Here is a 17,562-nt window from a genome sequence, read left to right on the forward strand (position 1 = left end):
GACTTTGTTGTTCCGTCACTAAGTCATGTCTGACTCTTCACGACCCCATAGATATAGCCCAGACAGGCCCCTCTGTTCTCTACTGTCTCCTGGAGTCTGCCCAAATTCATGTTCATTGCGTCAATGACACAATCTAATCATCTCATCCTCTGCCGTCCCCTTCTCTTCAGTAGGCTTGGAACTAACTTCTTCCATTTCTTTATTTCTTTATAGACATTTTATATTGCCGCCTACTTGCACATAGTGACTCAAGGTGGCTTACAAAAATATAAAAACAGCATATAAAAGAAATAAGAAATAATAAAAAGAAAAATAATGAAATAATAACCCTCCACCCCCCTCCCACCCTGGCGACAACACACATTCATACTAACCATTTAATGGGCTGCATCCTGCTCTGGGTTTCCCAGGCCCACTGACAGAATCACGTCTTCAGGGCCTTCTGAAAGAGAGTGGGGGCCAGTCTAATCTCTGGGGGAGCTGATGTTCCAGAGAGAGGGAGCCACCACGGAGAAGGCCCTGCTTCTGGGTCCCGCCAGGTGGGAACGGGACCTGAAACATTCCTTTCCTCCCTGCTCTAGTGGGTTGTTGTTTTGGTTTAACATCTTACTTGTACTCAATCCTTCTATTTTATAAACTGCTGTTGATATTTTAGGGTGGGAAGTTAATCTAGACAGTGGTAAATTAATCAACAAACCATTGCTTACCAATAATATTCTCATCAGCTGTGATTTCTTCATTTTTTTTAAAAAAACCATGCCCTTGTATCAGTGTTGCCTTCTGGCATGGATAACTCCCAGTGGTGGGTTGCTAATGGTTCACCCCGGTTTGGACAAACTGGAAGTAGCTGCAGCGGGAGGCTCCCCCCACCCGCCTGGACGCCATCAAATACACTCTGCACAAGCAAACCGGTAGCAAAGGTAAAACCCGCCACTGATGTCTCTGCAGTTTTCTTAGCAATTTTTTCCAGCGGGGGAGTGGTTTGCCATTGCCTCCTTCATAAGGTTGCAAGAAAATGATTGGCCCAAGGTCATCTAGTTGGCTTTGGGCTTAAGATGGGATAAAATTCATAGTCTCTTGCTTTTTAGCCTGGTGCTTTAAGCACTACACTAAACTGGCGATAGTTGAATAAGCTGTGGTTTAGCCTGGAGTATGTAACCAGGTCTACATTTTCCTATTATTGTTTTGTACAGAAGATGCCTTCACGATTTAACCACTGCCTTGTTGAGCTTGGTTGCTGACAAATGGGTGGACTACAACTCCCATCACGCCATGCTAGTTCTGGTTGTTGAGAACTAAAATTTATTAATTGGGTTTTTTCAGGCTGAGGAAACCTATTTCATACCTTCCTATTTGTCTGTGCCTTTTAACCAGATTTGCTGAATGGCTAAGCAGCCCAGGGGAAGAGATGGATGCCAAAAATCTGCCAATTACATTTCAATGAAAACGAACATACTTCTTTCAACACAGACCGGGAGGAACAGTGAAGGGCCTTATTATTTGTGTTACTGTTTAATTAGTATCACTGTGCTAAGTATTGCTTTGACATTTGCCATTGGTGTAGGGAAAGAAACCCCTGCCTTGTGGTTTTCCAGAGAAAAGAAATAGTGCCCGCTAATCTATTTTGCTGCTGGTTAACTCTCTGGAAATGCATTAAGTTTTTTGTTTAAAAAGCTGGCAGGAGAGGTCTGTTGGTACAGATTTCCTGGAGAACGGCTGATTTGCCAACTTAATTGAGGCTGGAGTAGCATTGGCAAGAATGGCATTTCCACATAGGTTTTCCTAATCCTTTTAGGAAAAAGAAAAAAAAATTGTTAGCCAGTGGTGAAATCCAAATTTTTTTACTACTGGTTCTGTGGATGTGGCTGGGTGGGCATGGTGTGGTGTGGCTTGGTGGGTGTGGCAGGGAAAGGATATTGCAAAATCCCCATTCCCACCCCACAACAGGGGAAGGATACTGCAAAATCCCCATTCCTACCCCACTCCAGGGCAAAGATACTGCAAAATCCTCATTCCTACTGCAAAATCTCCATTCCCACCCCACTCCAGGGGAAGGATACTGCAAAATCTCTATTCCCTCCTCACTCCTGGGGCCAGCCAGAGGTGGTATTTGCTAGTTCTCTGAATTGCTCAAAATTTCTGCTACTGGTTCTCCAGAACCAGTCAGAACCTGTTGGATTTCACCCCTGTTGTTAGCCCACAACCCAGGGGTGAAATTCAGCAGGTTCTGGAGAACCGGTAGCAGAAATTTTGAGTGGTTCGGAAAACCAGAAAATGCCACCTCTGGCTCGTCCCAGAGTGGGGTGGGAATGGAGATTTTGCAGTATCCTTCCCCTGCCACGCCCACCAAGCCACGCCCACAGAACTGGTAGTAAAAAAATTTGAATTCCACCACTGCCACAATGTGGAGCAGGAAGCAGTGCAGGAAAGCAACAAACAACATTCTAGTTTTATGTCCCAAGTGAAGAAAATATGAATTCTGTATTTCGGATAAGGGATGCCAAATCCAAGTAAAACGGATTTGTCTCAAATAGCCGGGGAGGGAAAGATCCTGTGGCCCAATGCTGGGGGCAGCTTCGGCCAACTTTCAAAAACCATTTGCAAAGCATAATTTGAGTTGCTGCTTAAAGTGACTTGATGCAGAATTTATTATTAACTTAGAAATCATTTCTGGCTTTTTAAACATTTATTATAGGATAAAATACAAATAACAGATAGTTCTTGACTTACAGCCTTTTGTTTAGTGACTGTTCAAAGTTATAATGGCACTAAAAAAAAGTGACTTATGATAGGTTTTCACACTCAGTGATCTTTGCAGCATTCCCATGGTCACATGATCAAAATTCAGGGATTTGTGGGTGCTTCATCACTGGAGGTTTTCAAGAAGAGATTGGACATCCATTTGTCTGGAATGGTATAGGATTGGACTAGAAGACCTCCAAGGTCCCTTCCAGCTCTGTTGTTCTATTATTCAGCCTTGACAATTTGAAGATGCATGGTCTTCAACTCCCAGCAAGGTAGCTGGAGAATTCTGGGAGTTGAAGTCTACACATCTTCAAGTTGCCAAGGCTGAGAAACACAGATCTACTGGAAAGTTTTATTGCATAAGCTCATGTAAAATAGATGGGAAAAAATCATGCCCTCAACTGAACTGCTGCTCCTAAATTTCAGCAGCTCATGAGAAGGATATTTGTCCATTTACAATTTTGCTTAGAACCAGAACTTTTCCTTTTAGGATGACAAAAAAAAAAAGGGGGGGGGATTTATTTCAGTATAGGCTTACTGGAAAGAAATTCCAGAGATGGAAAGTTTTGACACTAGCACTGTGGAGGAAGGGTCGGTGAAACTGACTAATTTTGCTAAAATTGATTAGATAAAATAGATTAGAGAAATAATAGATTATAGAAATAAGATTAATATAACTTTAGAGACAGAGATTAAAATATTTGTACTTATAATTGCTCTGAAGACTATCAGAAACCTCTTCTTTATATCTTTTTTTCTTTTTGCACTCTGTTTTTCTTTGCTCTCTTTCTCTTTTTTCCTTTCCTTGCTTTATATTAGTTTGTATCTTCTTGTTTAAAAGTCTATTTTTAAAAAAAAAAATATATGCAACACACACACAATAATACACACAGACACAAAAAGAGCTCTGTTCAGAAAAACCTGTTCAGGTTAGTGTTTCTTACCATGCTGTGAAAATAAGCACCATTGAGGTTGCACTGACACCACACAGAATAAATGAAGAAGTTATGTGGTGTTCTGATAGGTTGGTTGGCTTTCTTTCTGGAATCTCATTGGAGCAGGGCTGCCAAAGAAGCTGGCTGTTTTTGTACCCAAGTAAAACAGGGGATTTTCTGACTTCATATTTATTTATGTATTTGTAAATTTCATTAGCCAACCATCTTGTCATACAGTAACTCTGGGCAGCTTACAACATTTTCTTTCTAAAACGGGAATCTTTTGAGACAAATTCCTTGTGTATCCAATCACACTTGTCCAGTAAAGCTCTTCTTCTCTTCTCTTCTCTTCTCTTCTCTTCTCTTCTCTTCTCTTCTCTTCTCTTCTCTTCTCTTCTCTTCTCTTCTCTTCTCTTCTCCTCGTCTCGTCTCGTCTCGTCTCTCCTCTCCTCTCCTCTCCTCTCCTCTCCTCTCCTCTCCTCTCCCCTCCTCTCCTCTCCCCTCCCCTCCCCTCCCTTATCCTATTCCTATTCCTATTCCTATTCCTATTCCTATTAGATTATAATACCCATACTTACCCACCCCCCAGTGAAACAGCAAAATCTGCCCCTTGGAAATGACAATAGCAACCATTGGTCCCACCGAGTGAATCAGGAAATGTAAGAAAGGTACCAATATGATCCATCTCCCATTATTGCAGGCATTTTGTCAGTTCTCTTCAGTTAGTACGGGATAATCCCCAGGGTTTCTAGTGAACGTCCCCAGCCTCCAGATGTAAGGGGCCTGAAGCTTTTGGGATTTTCATACACTAAATTTTGATGGTGAATCTTTTCTCTAGTCTATTTATGGTGGCGCAGTGGTTAGAGTGCAGTACCGCAGACTACTTCAGCTGCCTGCCGGCTGCCTGCAGTTTGGCAGTTCAAATCTCACCAGGCTCAAAGTTGACTCAGCCTTCCATCTTTCTGAGGTGGATAAAATGAGGACCCAGAGTGATGGGGGGCAATAGACTGACTCTGTAAACTGCTTAGAGAGGGCTGTAAAGCACTAGGAAGCGGTATATAAATCTAAGTGCTACTGCTATCACTTCCAACTGCAAATTCCAACAGCAACCTCACATAGTTTTTCTGTATTAAAAAAACCCCTGCATGTTTAAAGCTTGCTTTCTACATGCAGGGAATAATATTAGCTTCATGTTGCATTACTTCAGTGCTATTTTCTTTTGCCCAGTGGAAGACCTGAGCCTAGTACAGTACTGGTAGTCCTTGACTTATAATTGTTGCAGTATCCCCAAGGCCACATGATCAAAATTTCAGATGCTTGGCAACCAGTTCACATTTATGACGGTTGCAATATCCTGGAGTCATGTGATCTCCTTTTGCGAACTTCTAACAAGCAAAGTCAATGGGGAAGCCAGATTCACTTAACAACCCTGTTCCTAACTCAACAACTGCAGTGATTCACTTAACCATTGTGGCAAGAAGGGTTGTAAAAAGGGGCACTTAACAACTGTTGTGCTTAGGAACAAAAAAATTGTGCTCAATTGTGGATGTAGGTCGAGGACTAAGATGTGAAAAGCAAAACAACATCCAAAGGAACATTTTCTCAAGGATAGGGTGACCATTGGATGGTTTGAAAGTTGTTTTTCAGATGTGCTCAGTGTTTTTTATAATTATATATATATATTATTTTATTCAAGGCAAAGTTAAAATATAAATACAAAACTCTCCCCCAAAAAATCCAAAAAGAAACAAAAAATAAGAAAAACAAAAAGCACAAAACAATCAAAACATTAAAAAAGAAAAAGGTGTGTCAAAAAAAGGCCAACACATGAAGTATACACATATTGATTAATACATTATTACATTAGTTCTCACACCTTGAGAAATAGGCCCTCTCAAAATTTTTAAACTACTAAATCTATTTGCAAATTATTGACCTGTCTTCTAGATATTATACAGGTAGTCCTCGACTTACAACAGTTGATTTAGTGACAGTTGAAAATTACAACAGCACTGATAAAAGTGACTTAGGATCATTTTTCACACTTATGACCATTGCAGCCTCCCCATGATCACGTGATTCACATTCAGATGTTTAACAACTGACTCGTGGCAGTATGCCCGTTGTGCCCTTTGCAGTAACCTGGGATCACTTGATCCCTTTTGTGACCTTCTGACAAGCAAAGTCAATGGGGAAGCCAGATTCACTTAACCGTGCTACTAATTTAAGAACTGCAGTGATTTGCTTAACAATTGTGGCAAGAAAAGTCGTAAAATGGAGCAAACTCACTTAACAAATTTCTCACTCAGTAACATAAGTGTTGGGCTCAGTTGTGGTCGTAAGTTGAGGACTACCTGTCTTAGTCGCAAAGCAGTTAATAGGAACATTATATTTTGATTAAATTAATAAAATTTGATATAAAAAAAACCAGGAAGAAGAAGAAGAATACTAAAACAAAAATGAAACCAAATACTTTTTTCTAAAAAAAAAAAAAGGTGTGGGGGGGACAACAAAGGAGTGGATTGCGTTTCTCGCGTGATGCACGTAAGAAGTCCCACCTATGAAAAATGGCCTTTCTCTTTAGAAATGGAGGGAGCTCTTCAAACACTTGTGATTCAGAATGGGCATCCTGAGACTTCGGCTGGGGGAATGGCTGTGCTCTGATTTCTACTGATGGCTCTCAACTGACCCATCTCTGACTTGGACACTTTGGCTTGGCTTGGCGAAATGAATTGATTTCCCCAGCTGCTACTTGGAGATCAAAATAACATCTGTTCCCTAAAAGAAAAACCACAGAAGTTGCAAGGGAAGAGAAGGAAAAGTTGCTCCCCGTTTCATTCCGATCAGCTACTGTCCGATTCTAGTTTGACAAGCTGATGGAAAGTCTGCCCTTTGCTGCTCAGCTGTCAAGAGTGGTGATCCCCCCCCCCTTCTTTTCCTTTTTCCTCTCTGCTTCCTCCATCTCTTTTTGTCTCTCTCTTCCTTTTTCGTATCAGTGGTGTTCCGGGAAACATTCTCCCAGGTGTTGCCAATACCATCTCCCTCTATTGTTGCAAAGTGGCTGGGAATGAATAATTAAGCTTCCTCAGGAAGAAGGAGGTATCCATTGCCCTGGAAGGCTGAATTATTCATAGGAAGGGAAAAAACTCCCAAAGCTAGTAAGTAATCCAGCTGGGCATTTCACACCTTTTCTGGCAGTGCCCCAAATCAGATGTCTGTTCAGAAAGACCAGGTCCTAGGCTGATCCAAAAGCAGGAATGGTCCAAGGAACACTCTGATTTTGGAATCTGGAGGTGGGGGAGGAAGGGGGCAAGTCTCCTCAAGGTCCCCAGATACAACTTGTAGCATCTGCACTCTGCCAAGTTACCAGATAGAGAAGGTGAAATCCAGGGAGCAGAGGAAGATGTAGGGATGCTTTACCATTCCTGTTCTCCATGCAAGTAAAAATATTTGAAAAAGCGGTGTGCATTTTGTAATGATGTCTTTGTTTTTATTCTTGGCCTTAAAGATATACCTAAATAATTATCTTGATTGTTGAAAAAGGGTACAAAAAAGTTGTTCCATTAAGTTAAAGGGTAACTGTTGGGAAATCTTCCCAAAGGTGCTTTTTCAAAAGGCAACTGGACTTTGTTTTTTCTTGAATATGTTTTGTTTCTTATCCAAGAACTGAAGAAGCTTAATAAGAAGGTTAGATAGGGTGGAAGAAGGGAGGAGTGAAGAAGGAGGAGAGGAAGTAGTAAAGTGAAGGAGATGAAGGATGTGAAAGTAGTAGAGGGTAGAGAGGGAGGTTGTGAAGAAAGGAAATGGCAGTCGAGCAGGCCTGAATCAGTAATAAATAAAAATTAATGATTAATGATGGATAATAGTTTGTACATAAATATGATGTTGGAAAATGGAAATAAATTTTTTTTTTAAAAAAAGAAGCTTCTTGGATGAGAAGCGAAACGTCTTCAAGAAAAAAACAAAAAAAGTCCACTTACCTTTTGGAAAAGCACTTCTGGGAGAACCATGTCCTGGATGACTGAATATCTCCATAGACTCCCAAGAAGTATGTTCCATATCTTTTTAAAAATCTCAACAGCTGACTGAGGAATTCTGAGAGTTGAAATCCACCCAGCTGAAAGTTGGTGAGATTAAGAAACACTGGTTATAAGATTTCATGAAAATTTGTTCTGGAATATTCATAGTATATCTACAGAATGCCAATTTTGCACTGTAAACAGAAATGTTGTAACTCTCTCTGTTTTGCCATTTTCCAGCAAACATTTTAATAATATTGAGGCATCTTGGGAGAATGCTTATAGCATGATGCTGGTGTTGTTTTGAAAAAAAGGAGCTTTGGCTTTACGATTAAGAAGTGAATAATGCAGGAAATATGATGTTTGAGTTTTCTTCCCTTCAGTTGCCTTTGATCACATACATACCTTGTCAAACAATGACAGGCTGAGCTGCTTTTGTGAAGTTTTCTCGAAGATCTGGGTTTACCTAACATGCAGCTCCTTATTCAGCCAGTCTGCACAAGTTGAACTATGAATCTGGATTCATGCAACATGCTAAAGACTAAAATAAAAAAGAAGTGCTTTCTTGAATAGATTTTGCCTTCCATGTGATCTCTAGTTGTGTTGGGGTACAAGGCTCACAATTTAACTGTGAATTGTTGTTCTAAGACATTTAGAGCAGTGTTTCTCAACCTTGGTAACTTGAAGATGTGTGGACTTCAACTCCCAGAATTCCCTTGCCAGCTATGCTGGCTGGAGAATTCTGGGAGTCAAAGTCCACATATCTTCAAGCTGCCAAGATTGAGAAAGTCTGCACTAGAGAATGGAGGTATTAGTAAAGCATCAATAATGAAGGAATATATGGACAAGATTGGAGAAGATAAATACTTACATTAAATGCTTTTCAAGGGAGGGAAGATGTTTCTTAGAAAAAATGTAATCAGCCCCAAAATTGTGACCGAAGAATATACAGAAATAGGGGCATTTTTAGCTAGCAAAGATCTGACAAAGCTGCACCAAATGTATTTATGGCAGTGTTACTGCTTGTTATATCGGTAACTGAGTCATCTGGATATGCTAACTCAGTTTTCGGTTTCAGGCTGCCTAGCCAATTTTGCATAACATTTGAAGTTCCAAAGCTTTTAGCAAAAGAACAAATTTATTGCTCCTGCTAGCAGGATTCAAAAACACCACAAAAACACCAATCTTTGGGACAAAAAAGTAGGGTCACTCAGAGAATGAGATAGCCAATACCTAAACTTGATAAATAATTAAACAAACAAACAATGAAACAAAATAAGCCTTTTTCAGCTAAAGCTTCAAGGGTTACCAGCTGTCAGGCCGAGAAAGACACAAAGAGTAACTTCTGAGCTTTTCCTTTATTGTTCCTCACTATACACAAAATTGTGCCAAACTAAAGCAATTTTTGTTATCTCCATAGATGTACTCTGTGAATCATTAGGGAGGAGCCTTCTTAACTGTCTTTACCACGACCAAATTAATTAAACTTTGCTGTCTCCTGGTCCTCTGGAATGCAGCCCCTCCCACTTGGGAATCCAGTCTACATTTCATCACATCACTGAGCCTTTGGAAGTACCACCACCACAGCTATTTCTCCCACATAGTAGGACTAAGGTTTTTTTTTAATGCAATCATTGGGTCAACTATGAAAACAAGAGATTCTAATCTATACAGTGTAGCTAGAAGTCCATTTTTGTGGCTGCAGATACCATTGTATTGATAAGAAGGGGTCAAGTCCACCTAGATGCCCCATTCATGTGAGGCATGGTTTTAATCCTAGAACATACTTTTATTGTCCAAACATGCCTAGAAAAACAGAAAAGCAATTTTGAACAGGTGCAGAAAGCTCTTTCACACTAACAGCTGTTCTCTAGGGTTTTGGTGAGGGTTTCCTAGTCCTAGCAAGAGGTACTTTCTGGTGTCTTTGGTTTGAAAAGACATGGTCATAATTTGGCTGGTTTTACTCATACCTGATTTTGTCTGAAATGAGTGTGCTACATGAATGGAGTTTGGTGTCAAATCATGGGTCTGTCTAGCTGATGTTGCCTGTAATTGACTGGGTTCATGCAAAGCTGGATTAAGGTATATATTGGGCTATCTTTTTCTCAGCTCTTGAGGTAGGTCAGGTTGGAAAACAATTCCACAAGAATTTCTAGAACTCTCTAGTAAGAATATTTTAAGGTTGAGATCATTTTTCCACCCACCCTCTTAATGCCAAGAGAATTAATGTGGAGCCAATTTAAGTTTCTAATATTCTCTTCCTGTCCCAGGCTTAACTGAAATAAGTAACTCCCAGGAAAGGAGTGCATCAAGAAGCAACTCAGCTCAGATAGCTTGAGTGAGAGAAAGAGGATGAAGATAGCTCCTCCCTAATAGTTTAGGAGGCTAGTAATTTGCTTTACTTTGGCAAGATTCTGTCTATAAGTGAGGAACAATCAAGAAATCTGCTTGGAAGAATCAGAGTGTCGTTTTTGGTTTGTGGAGGCTGATAACAAGACTTCTGGGATTAGAGGAACTGATTCTGGAGTACATATTATGACTTCCAGGAAGGTATTCTGCCACCCACTGAGCTTTTAAAATGTAGATCCTCCTGAATTCATTCTGAGAACCTTTGCATTTCAATCACTTCTTCCCGAAGCAGTGCAGAATATTTATTATTTCTACTCTTGCATTCTAGAAAACCCACTTTGAACATTAAATATGGTTTAGCTTTCCAGCAGGGCAAGGATTGGCTTTCACTGTATCTGATGATTGGTATTGGTCATCCAATAGTACAAATAGGACACTCTGGCATGAACTTTAACAAGCAGAGAGGGTTGGCATTTATAAACCATAATTATTTTTAACAAAACAAAAAACAAAACAAAAAATTCACCAGCAAAAGCATCCAGAATGTATCTTCAGTAATGGGCATTTTGACCTTTTCTAAAATTCAGGCAATCTCTTGTTTATTTTATCCTTTTGGAACAGAACAGAAAGCAACAGACTTCTTCCTGCCAGACAGAATCAACTTCTGGGGAAAATAATTGTATTACAAACATTGGGTACCATTTTATTGTGGCGTAATACCATTGTGAAAAAGGGATGTGGTGGCTCAGTAGCTAAGATGCTGAGCTTGTCAATCGAAAGTTCGGCAGTTCAGCGGTTCGAATCCCTAGTTCCGCATAACGTGGTGAGCTCCCATTACGTGTCCCAGCTCCTGCCAACCTAGCAGTTCAAAAGCAGGTAAAAAAAATGCAAGTAGAAAAACAAGGGACCATCTTTGGTGGGAAGGTAACAGTGTTCCGTGTGCCTTTGGCATTTAGTCATATTGGCCACATGACCACGGAGGCATCTTTGGACAGCACTGGCTCTTTGGCTTTGAAATGGAGATGAGCATTGCCCCATAGAGTCGGGAATGACTAGCACATATGTGCGAGGGGAACCTTTACCCTACCATTGTGATGTGGTGGTACAGGTGTTGAACCAGGAATGGATAGACCAAGGTGCAGATCCTCCTTCAACCCTGGAAAGTCCCTGGAAAATGTGGCATTAGTCACACATTACTGGGCTGTTGTTGTAAGAGTAAAAAGATGGGAAATTTCCCTTGCTTCCTTCTCTCCCAACATATCTACAAAGCTTCCATGAGGAATAGTCTAGTCTTCTGCTAGATAAAGTCATTTGGATCTCATCTAAATTAGGCTCTGATTGGGCAGGTTTTGATGAGTTGGTCTTTTCCTGTTGCCTGGAAAGAGTCTTACAAAAGTGGACGGGATCTTCACAACTGTTACTCTGTCTACCTGCTTATTAGATCCATGACCCTCCTGATTGATTAAGGCCTCCCAGGTAATGATGTATGGTGCATCCATGATGGTAAATTCATGCTCAAGAGATGAGATGATTCTTTCTACAGTACTCCAAAGGTGGTGGTGGACCCCCTTCCTCAAGAAAGCATTGCTGGATCTAACAGTTCTGGGTAATTTTCAGTCAGTCTCTATTCCTCCCTTTTTAGGTATGGTTGTCCAGGTATAGTTCCAGGGAGTTAGCTGGACCAGTGTTAATATGGTTTTAAGTCAGAGCAAAGTATATAGAGAGAACTGATCACATTATTTTTCAGCCCAAAGCAGTTTGCCTGCCTCTGTTGTTAACAGAGGGACCAACTTCTCCTGCTTCATGTCTCCTGGTCTTCTCTTGCAGCTTCACCCAGCTGGTCCGCAGCCAGTGAGGTCCCTCCAGGTGGCCATGCTGAATGGGGAGACGAGCAACTCTGCAGCCAGGAATGTGGTTCGCAGCTCCAGCATCAGTGGAGAAATGTACAACATAGAGAAGAGTAATGGTGGCAATTCCGATTCAGCAAGTCTTTCCTCCACTAAGAAGCGGCGATCCAGCCTGGGGGCCAAGATGGTGGCTATTGTGGGGCTGTCACAGTGGAGCAAGAGTACTATGCAGCTCAATCATCCTGGTAAGAAACTTCATGATATGACTGAGTTGTCAACTTGCAAAGCTTTCAAGTTGCCAGAAGCAGGGGGGTGGGGAGAACTGATGGAGCTGCCTGATTGCCCTAACTGAAACCACATTCCACAAATGCCTTTCTATAGATTGTGGGTCCTAGGTTATTGGAGTCAGCAGGAGGGGTGTGGGTTTCACAGCCCACAACGTGGTCAATTGGAGAATGTGATTTATGACATGCCCAGGGAGGAGGGGGGAGACAGGGTCATGAGGGCCTGTAAATTTACATGAGGTCAGTTTTGACTGCATCAGAGTTGAAGTTTGGCTCTTGACTCATGAATTAATTAGGGCATCTTTCGGAAGCTTCACATGAGTCTTCCTTGTGCTGCTCTCCAACTGTCACCTGGACTCTCTGCAGGTCTTTAAGTTGGTTGACCCAAGAACTGGAATCACATGTAAATTCCAGCCATAATGATCTTGGCTTCACTTTGGCTTTGGCTTTGGCTTTGGCTTTGGCTTAGGTACCAAGCTAATCTGGAATGTCAATTCTGGTACCTCCGAAGATACTGCCACATGAAGTGTCTTTGGTTGGCTTCATGTGTAGTGTTCAATTATTGCATGGTTCCTTTAAGCTTTGGCTTAGAATGTTGTGTGAGCAAAACCATTGGCATTTTATTATGAAAAGCTAGCAAACTGTGCTCTTATCAGTAAACTAACATCAGCCAAATTGGGTCAAGAGGCAGTGTAGACTCATCTTGTGTAAACTTTTTTCAACATTTCTGCTTTTTACTCGTTCCAAATGCAAGTTGAATATGTCCAAAAATTTAACAGTTAGGATATCACCCTGAATTTAAATTTATTTATTTCTATATCAAACTTTTAAACTTTTTAATTTAAGTTGACTCCTGTACTTCACCCTGTGATGTAAAATAAGAAAGAAAAAAATGATGAGCAAAAGAATGCTCGATTCACATCAAAAGGCAATCTCAGAAAGTCTCAATAAATGTAATGGGTTTTGAACACATCTCAATTGTTAATTGATAAGGTACTTATAATCTGTCTCATGTACATCCTGTATTTGTATAAACGATCTTTCTTCTCATCATTTCCTCCCTTTCTTCCCCCCACCCTTTAAATCCTACATCGATTTAGCCACTTTATACATCTGATCAAATGAGCTGCAGCTCAAGAAAGCTTTAACCCATTTAATGAAATTAGTTAGCTGGAAAAGGAGCTACCAAACTCCCTGTGATTTATTCCCCCCACCCCCAGATCAACAAAGTTTTCCTCCTACAAAGCAAACCTGTAACCCTAACTCTAGCCCTGTATCATTTTAAAGGCAAATTATTTAAGGGAGAAAAGCTATCTTTCTTTGAAGTAATTCCCCTATTAGCAATGGATTCTGCAGGTGAAATGCCAATGAGATTCAGAAGATATTTGGTTATTAAACTCATTAAGTTCTTAATGGTCTCATCTGTTATTGCTTATGCCCAGTGATTGTATTGTTTGGTTTATGACAGTACAATTATTTTTGGTAATTGAGTCTTGATTACACCCGAGAGCAGACATTTAAACTAGCTCCCAATCTGTCAAGGACTTAGGAGTACTCACTTCAAAAGATCTAAGTCCCAGAGCTCATTGTAACTTCATTGCAAAAAAAGCATTAAGAGTTGTCAATCTTATTTTACAAAGTTTTCTCTTTGGTAACACTATACTTCATACTAGGGTATACAAAACCTTTGCCAGACCTATCCTTGAATACTGCTCACCTGCCTGGAGCCTTCACTGTATTTCAGACATCAATTTATTAGAGAGATGTTATACTAGAAGAGTATTCAACTCCTGTGATCAAAATAAAATTCCCTATACCACCTGGCTTGAAATTTTAGGCCTGGATAGTCTCGAACTATGCCGTCTACGTTCCGACCTATGCTTAGTTCATAAGATTATTTACCAAAATGTTCTACCTGTTAATGAGTACTTTAATTTCAACCGTAATAACACAAGGGCTATCAATAGATTCAAACTCAATGTAAATTGCTCTAATCTTAATTGTAGGAAATATGACTTCTGCAATAGAGTAATAAACGTCTGGAACACTCTACCTGATCCTGTTGTTAGTCTCGCTAATCCCCGTACCTTTTATCTTAAACTGTCTACCGTGGACCTTTCGTGTTTCTTAAGAGGTCCCTAAGGGGGCGTGCATAAGCCCACCAGCGTGCCTACCGTCCCTGTCCTACTATCCCCATTTATATGTACTCATTTTATGTATTTATGGCTATGTTTTGCCTATTTATATCCTTTTATTTGTGCCAATTTTTTTCATGTGTCCATGTCTATGTCTATACTGTTACTTGTTTCTGTGTACTTGTTGATTGATAAATAAATAAATAAATATAAATAAATAAATAAAATACTGGCCAGAAAAAAAAGTGGCCCATTTGAAAATGGAGCACATAAGATAGCATAATGCAGAATCAAGTATAAAAGCCACCAGCCGCACATTGGAGGAGAGAGAAAAAACAACTCGAATGAAAAGAGAAATATCTTTACATTTCCCAAGAAGATCTGTCCAGAAGCAAGAATACCTTGGCCTAGATCAGGGGTCTCCAACCTTGACAACCTTAAGCCTGGCGGACTTAAGTCCGCCAAGGCTTAAAGTTCAAGGTTGGAGACCCCTGGCCTAGATGATGTAGGAGAGGAACAGGCTGAGCTGGAGGGCGGGATAAATGAATCAATAGTTTGGAGTCACTTTCGCTCCCACAAAAGACCCAAGTCCAGTCTCCCCACCCTGAATCCCATTGACACCAATTTGGTTTGACTGTTGGTAGATCCGATTCTTGTGTATAGGTTGCATGTAATAAACTTTTAGGGCTTTGAACTCAACTTCTGTTCCTGATTCCTTGTGCCAGACAGATATTCTGAAAAACAGCTGATTGGAATGCCTAGATGACATATTTAGCCTGGTTACCTATTTTACCCATTTTCTGAATTTGTGCAGAATCAATCATAAGCTAACCCGATGTCTGGATGCTTACTTTAAAAAAAAATTAGTCAAGTTTAAAAGTGACCAGTATTCATTTTCTGAGTGGTAGTACCATTGAAGACTCACAGTCATCCAGTGTCTGAAGGTTGAATCCTGGCACCTGGACAATTTTTTGTTAGTTTGAGACGTTTTGCTGCTCATTAAAGCAGCTTCATCAGTCAATGCAAGTCATTAGGCAGAGAGTCCTTGGAATGTACCAACTCTTGCTATGCCAACCTTACAGGTTCCCCCCCCCCTCAAAATGCCTTGCAGAAAAAACTCCTAAGGTTGGTGTGGCAAGAGTTGGTACATTCCAACGACTGATTTGTTCTAACTGATGAAGCTGCTTGTCAACCTTTGCCTGTCACGATTCAACCTTCAGACAATTGCTAGTGCCCATTATTTGCATTAGAGGGATGCCAAATTCATCACACCAAATATAATTTTAAAAAATCACACAATTATTGGAAGAAAGGAGGCAGACAACATATACAAAGCAGTCGATCTTTAGGCTTGGAAATGAGATGAGACATACTGTATGTTAATACGGCTTCAAATGATCTTAGAATTCATTTGTGTGTGTTTTCATCACCTCCCAGGTGCATTTCCTTTTCACATTAACAGAGCACTTTTTGCATGTGGGGTCAAATCCAAATCTTTGGAGCCATGGCTTGGTTTTAGAGTCCGAAGGGCCAACCTATCACATTCTGCTGCTCTACAACTCGTTCTGTTCTTTTCTTAACTGTGTTTGCATTTTGCCCCCCCCTTCTCCCCGTATGCAATGGTTCTTCTTGAAAAAAAAATCCATGCTTGTTGTGTCTTGCCCGCTCTCACAGCAGCCGGGGCCTTCTTATCTGCTCCCGAACACGGAGGAATGTATGCCTCCCGGCCCCAGTCCTGGCTCCATGCCCAGACAAGCTGAAGAGAAGGGGGCACCTCCCGGTCCCAGCCCTGGCTCCATGCCCAAGCAGGCTGCAGAGGAGGGAGCACCCCCCCCGGCCCCAGCCCTGGCTCCATGCCCAGGCAAACGGAGCAGCTAGACCCCTCCCCCTCCTCCACAGCATGTGAGCCTGAGGAAAGTTTATTTCCAACAGCTGCTGATTGGAGTGACCCTCGCATCAGAAGACTGGATAGGCGGAGGCAACAGAAGGAAGGGAGGGGCAGGCCTTAATGAGTGCTGAGTCATGGAGCCACACCCCATGGCCTATATAAAGGATCTGCTTTCTGGCAGTCTCTGAATCAAGCAAAGTCGAACTTATCTTGCTGAAGTCACTTTCTGGTCTCCTGCCTGCCCTGAGGACTTTGCTAGGACTTTGGGCAGAGCTGCAGAGGCAAGCCTGATTCGGATTTCCCTGACCCGGCCGTCAGCGGAGGAGTGGGACACAACAATGCTGCTGTTTTCTATCCAGCAGACACTGAATGTGTTTTCGTTCTTGCTGAGTGGTGAGCATCAGGATCAACTGACACTAGTTGCCACCTTGCTTGGCAAGGCATGGCTTTTTCCCAGGGCATTTGGAAGAATCGGAAGGTTAATTGACAGCTCATGTTCCCTCCTCCACCGGCATTTTTTTTGCCAGAAGAGTGATCAAATTATGATCATCCAAGGAAAGGCATCCCATTCCTCTTGTAGACATCAGAATTTGATAATTAACCTCCAAGAACAATATTTCTATGGCTGCTTTTATGCCTTTAACTGGTTGTAACCTGCCCAGTTTTTGTGGCTGGGCAGGCAAAAAACACAAATAAAATGAATCTCAGAGCAGGGATACGGGTTGTGTAAGTACACAACTATGCTGAATAATTTACTATGAGAAACAGAAGGCCTCTTATGCACTCAAAAAGGTACATGATATGATTTGAATGAAGAATTCTGCCATGATGTTTTGGGTTTGCGGCAAGCTTCTATCACATTCTTGGGGAGTCTAGGCAATTTGGAACTGGAGATCATATCTTTGATTTGATTGGGATGGTAGTAAAGCATCAAAGACATCTCATAAAAAAGATGCCTTGTTAGAAGGAATGGGATGAAAAACTAAAGTGTTATTATAATTCTCGTTTCTATCTGACTTCTCGCTCTGCCAGCCACTGTTCCAAGGGATGGTAGTCAGTAGCCAACTCTGCATTGGCTTTGAGGATGACTAAGAACGTCATGGTAGCAAACAGAAGTTGTACTTATGAAATCCTGTGTAGGGAGTACAGATAGACCTCAACTTATGACCAGTCGCTTAGTAACTATTTGAAGTTACAACCTACCTAAAAAAAGGAACTGACAACCTGGATGCAAATTTCTTATGGCTGGTCCTGGGACCACACTTTGGGTGCTTGCCAATATGGGTGCAGCATCCTGCAGTCACGTGACCACATTTTATGGTGTTTTTCCCAACACTTGGCTTTTCTGGTTTGCACCAAA

General features: G+C 41.2%; 1 protein-coding gene across 1 annotated transcript in view; it reads left to right on the forward strand.

Moving 5' to 3' along the window:
• The window catches only part of RIMS3 (regulating synaptic membrane exocytosis 3), an 89,501-nt gene that overhangs the window by 20,616 nt on the left and 51,323 nt on the right, over positions 1-17,562 (forward strand). Inside the window, exon 2 of the mRNA XM_058195769.1 lies at positions 11,876-12,140. Within this exon, the coding sequence (XP_058051752.1) occupies positions 11,876-12,140 (265 nt within the window). The remainder of the gene's footprint in view (positions 1-11,875; positions 12,141-17,562) is intronic.

The sequence above is a fragment of the Ahaetulla prasina genome, chromosome 10 (genome assembly GCF_028640845.1).
Source record: "Ahaetulla prasina isolate Xishuangbanna chromosome 10, ASM2864084v1, whole genome shotgun sequence".
Taxonomy (NCBI): domain Eukaryota; kingdom Metazoa; phylum Chordata; class Lepidosauria; order Squamata; family Colubridae; genus Ahaetulla; species Ahaetulla prasina.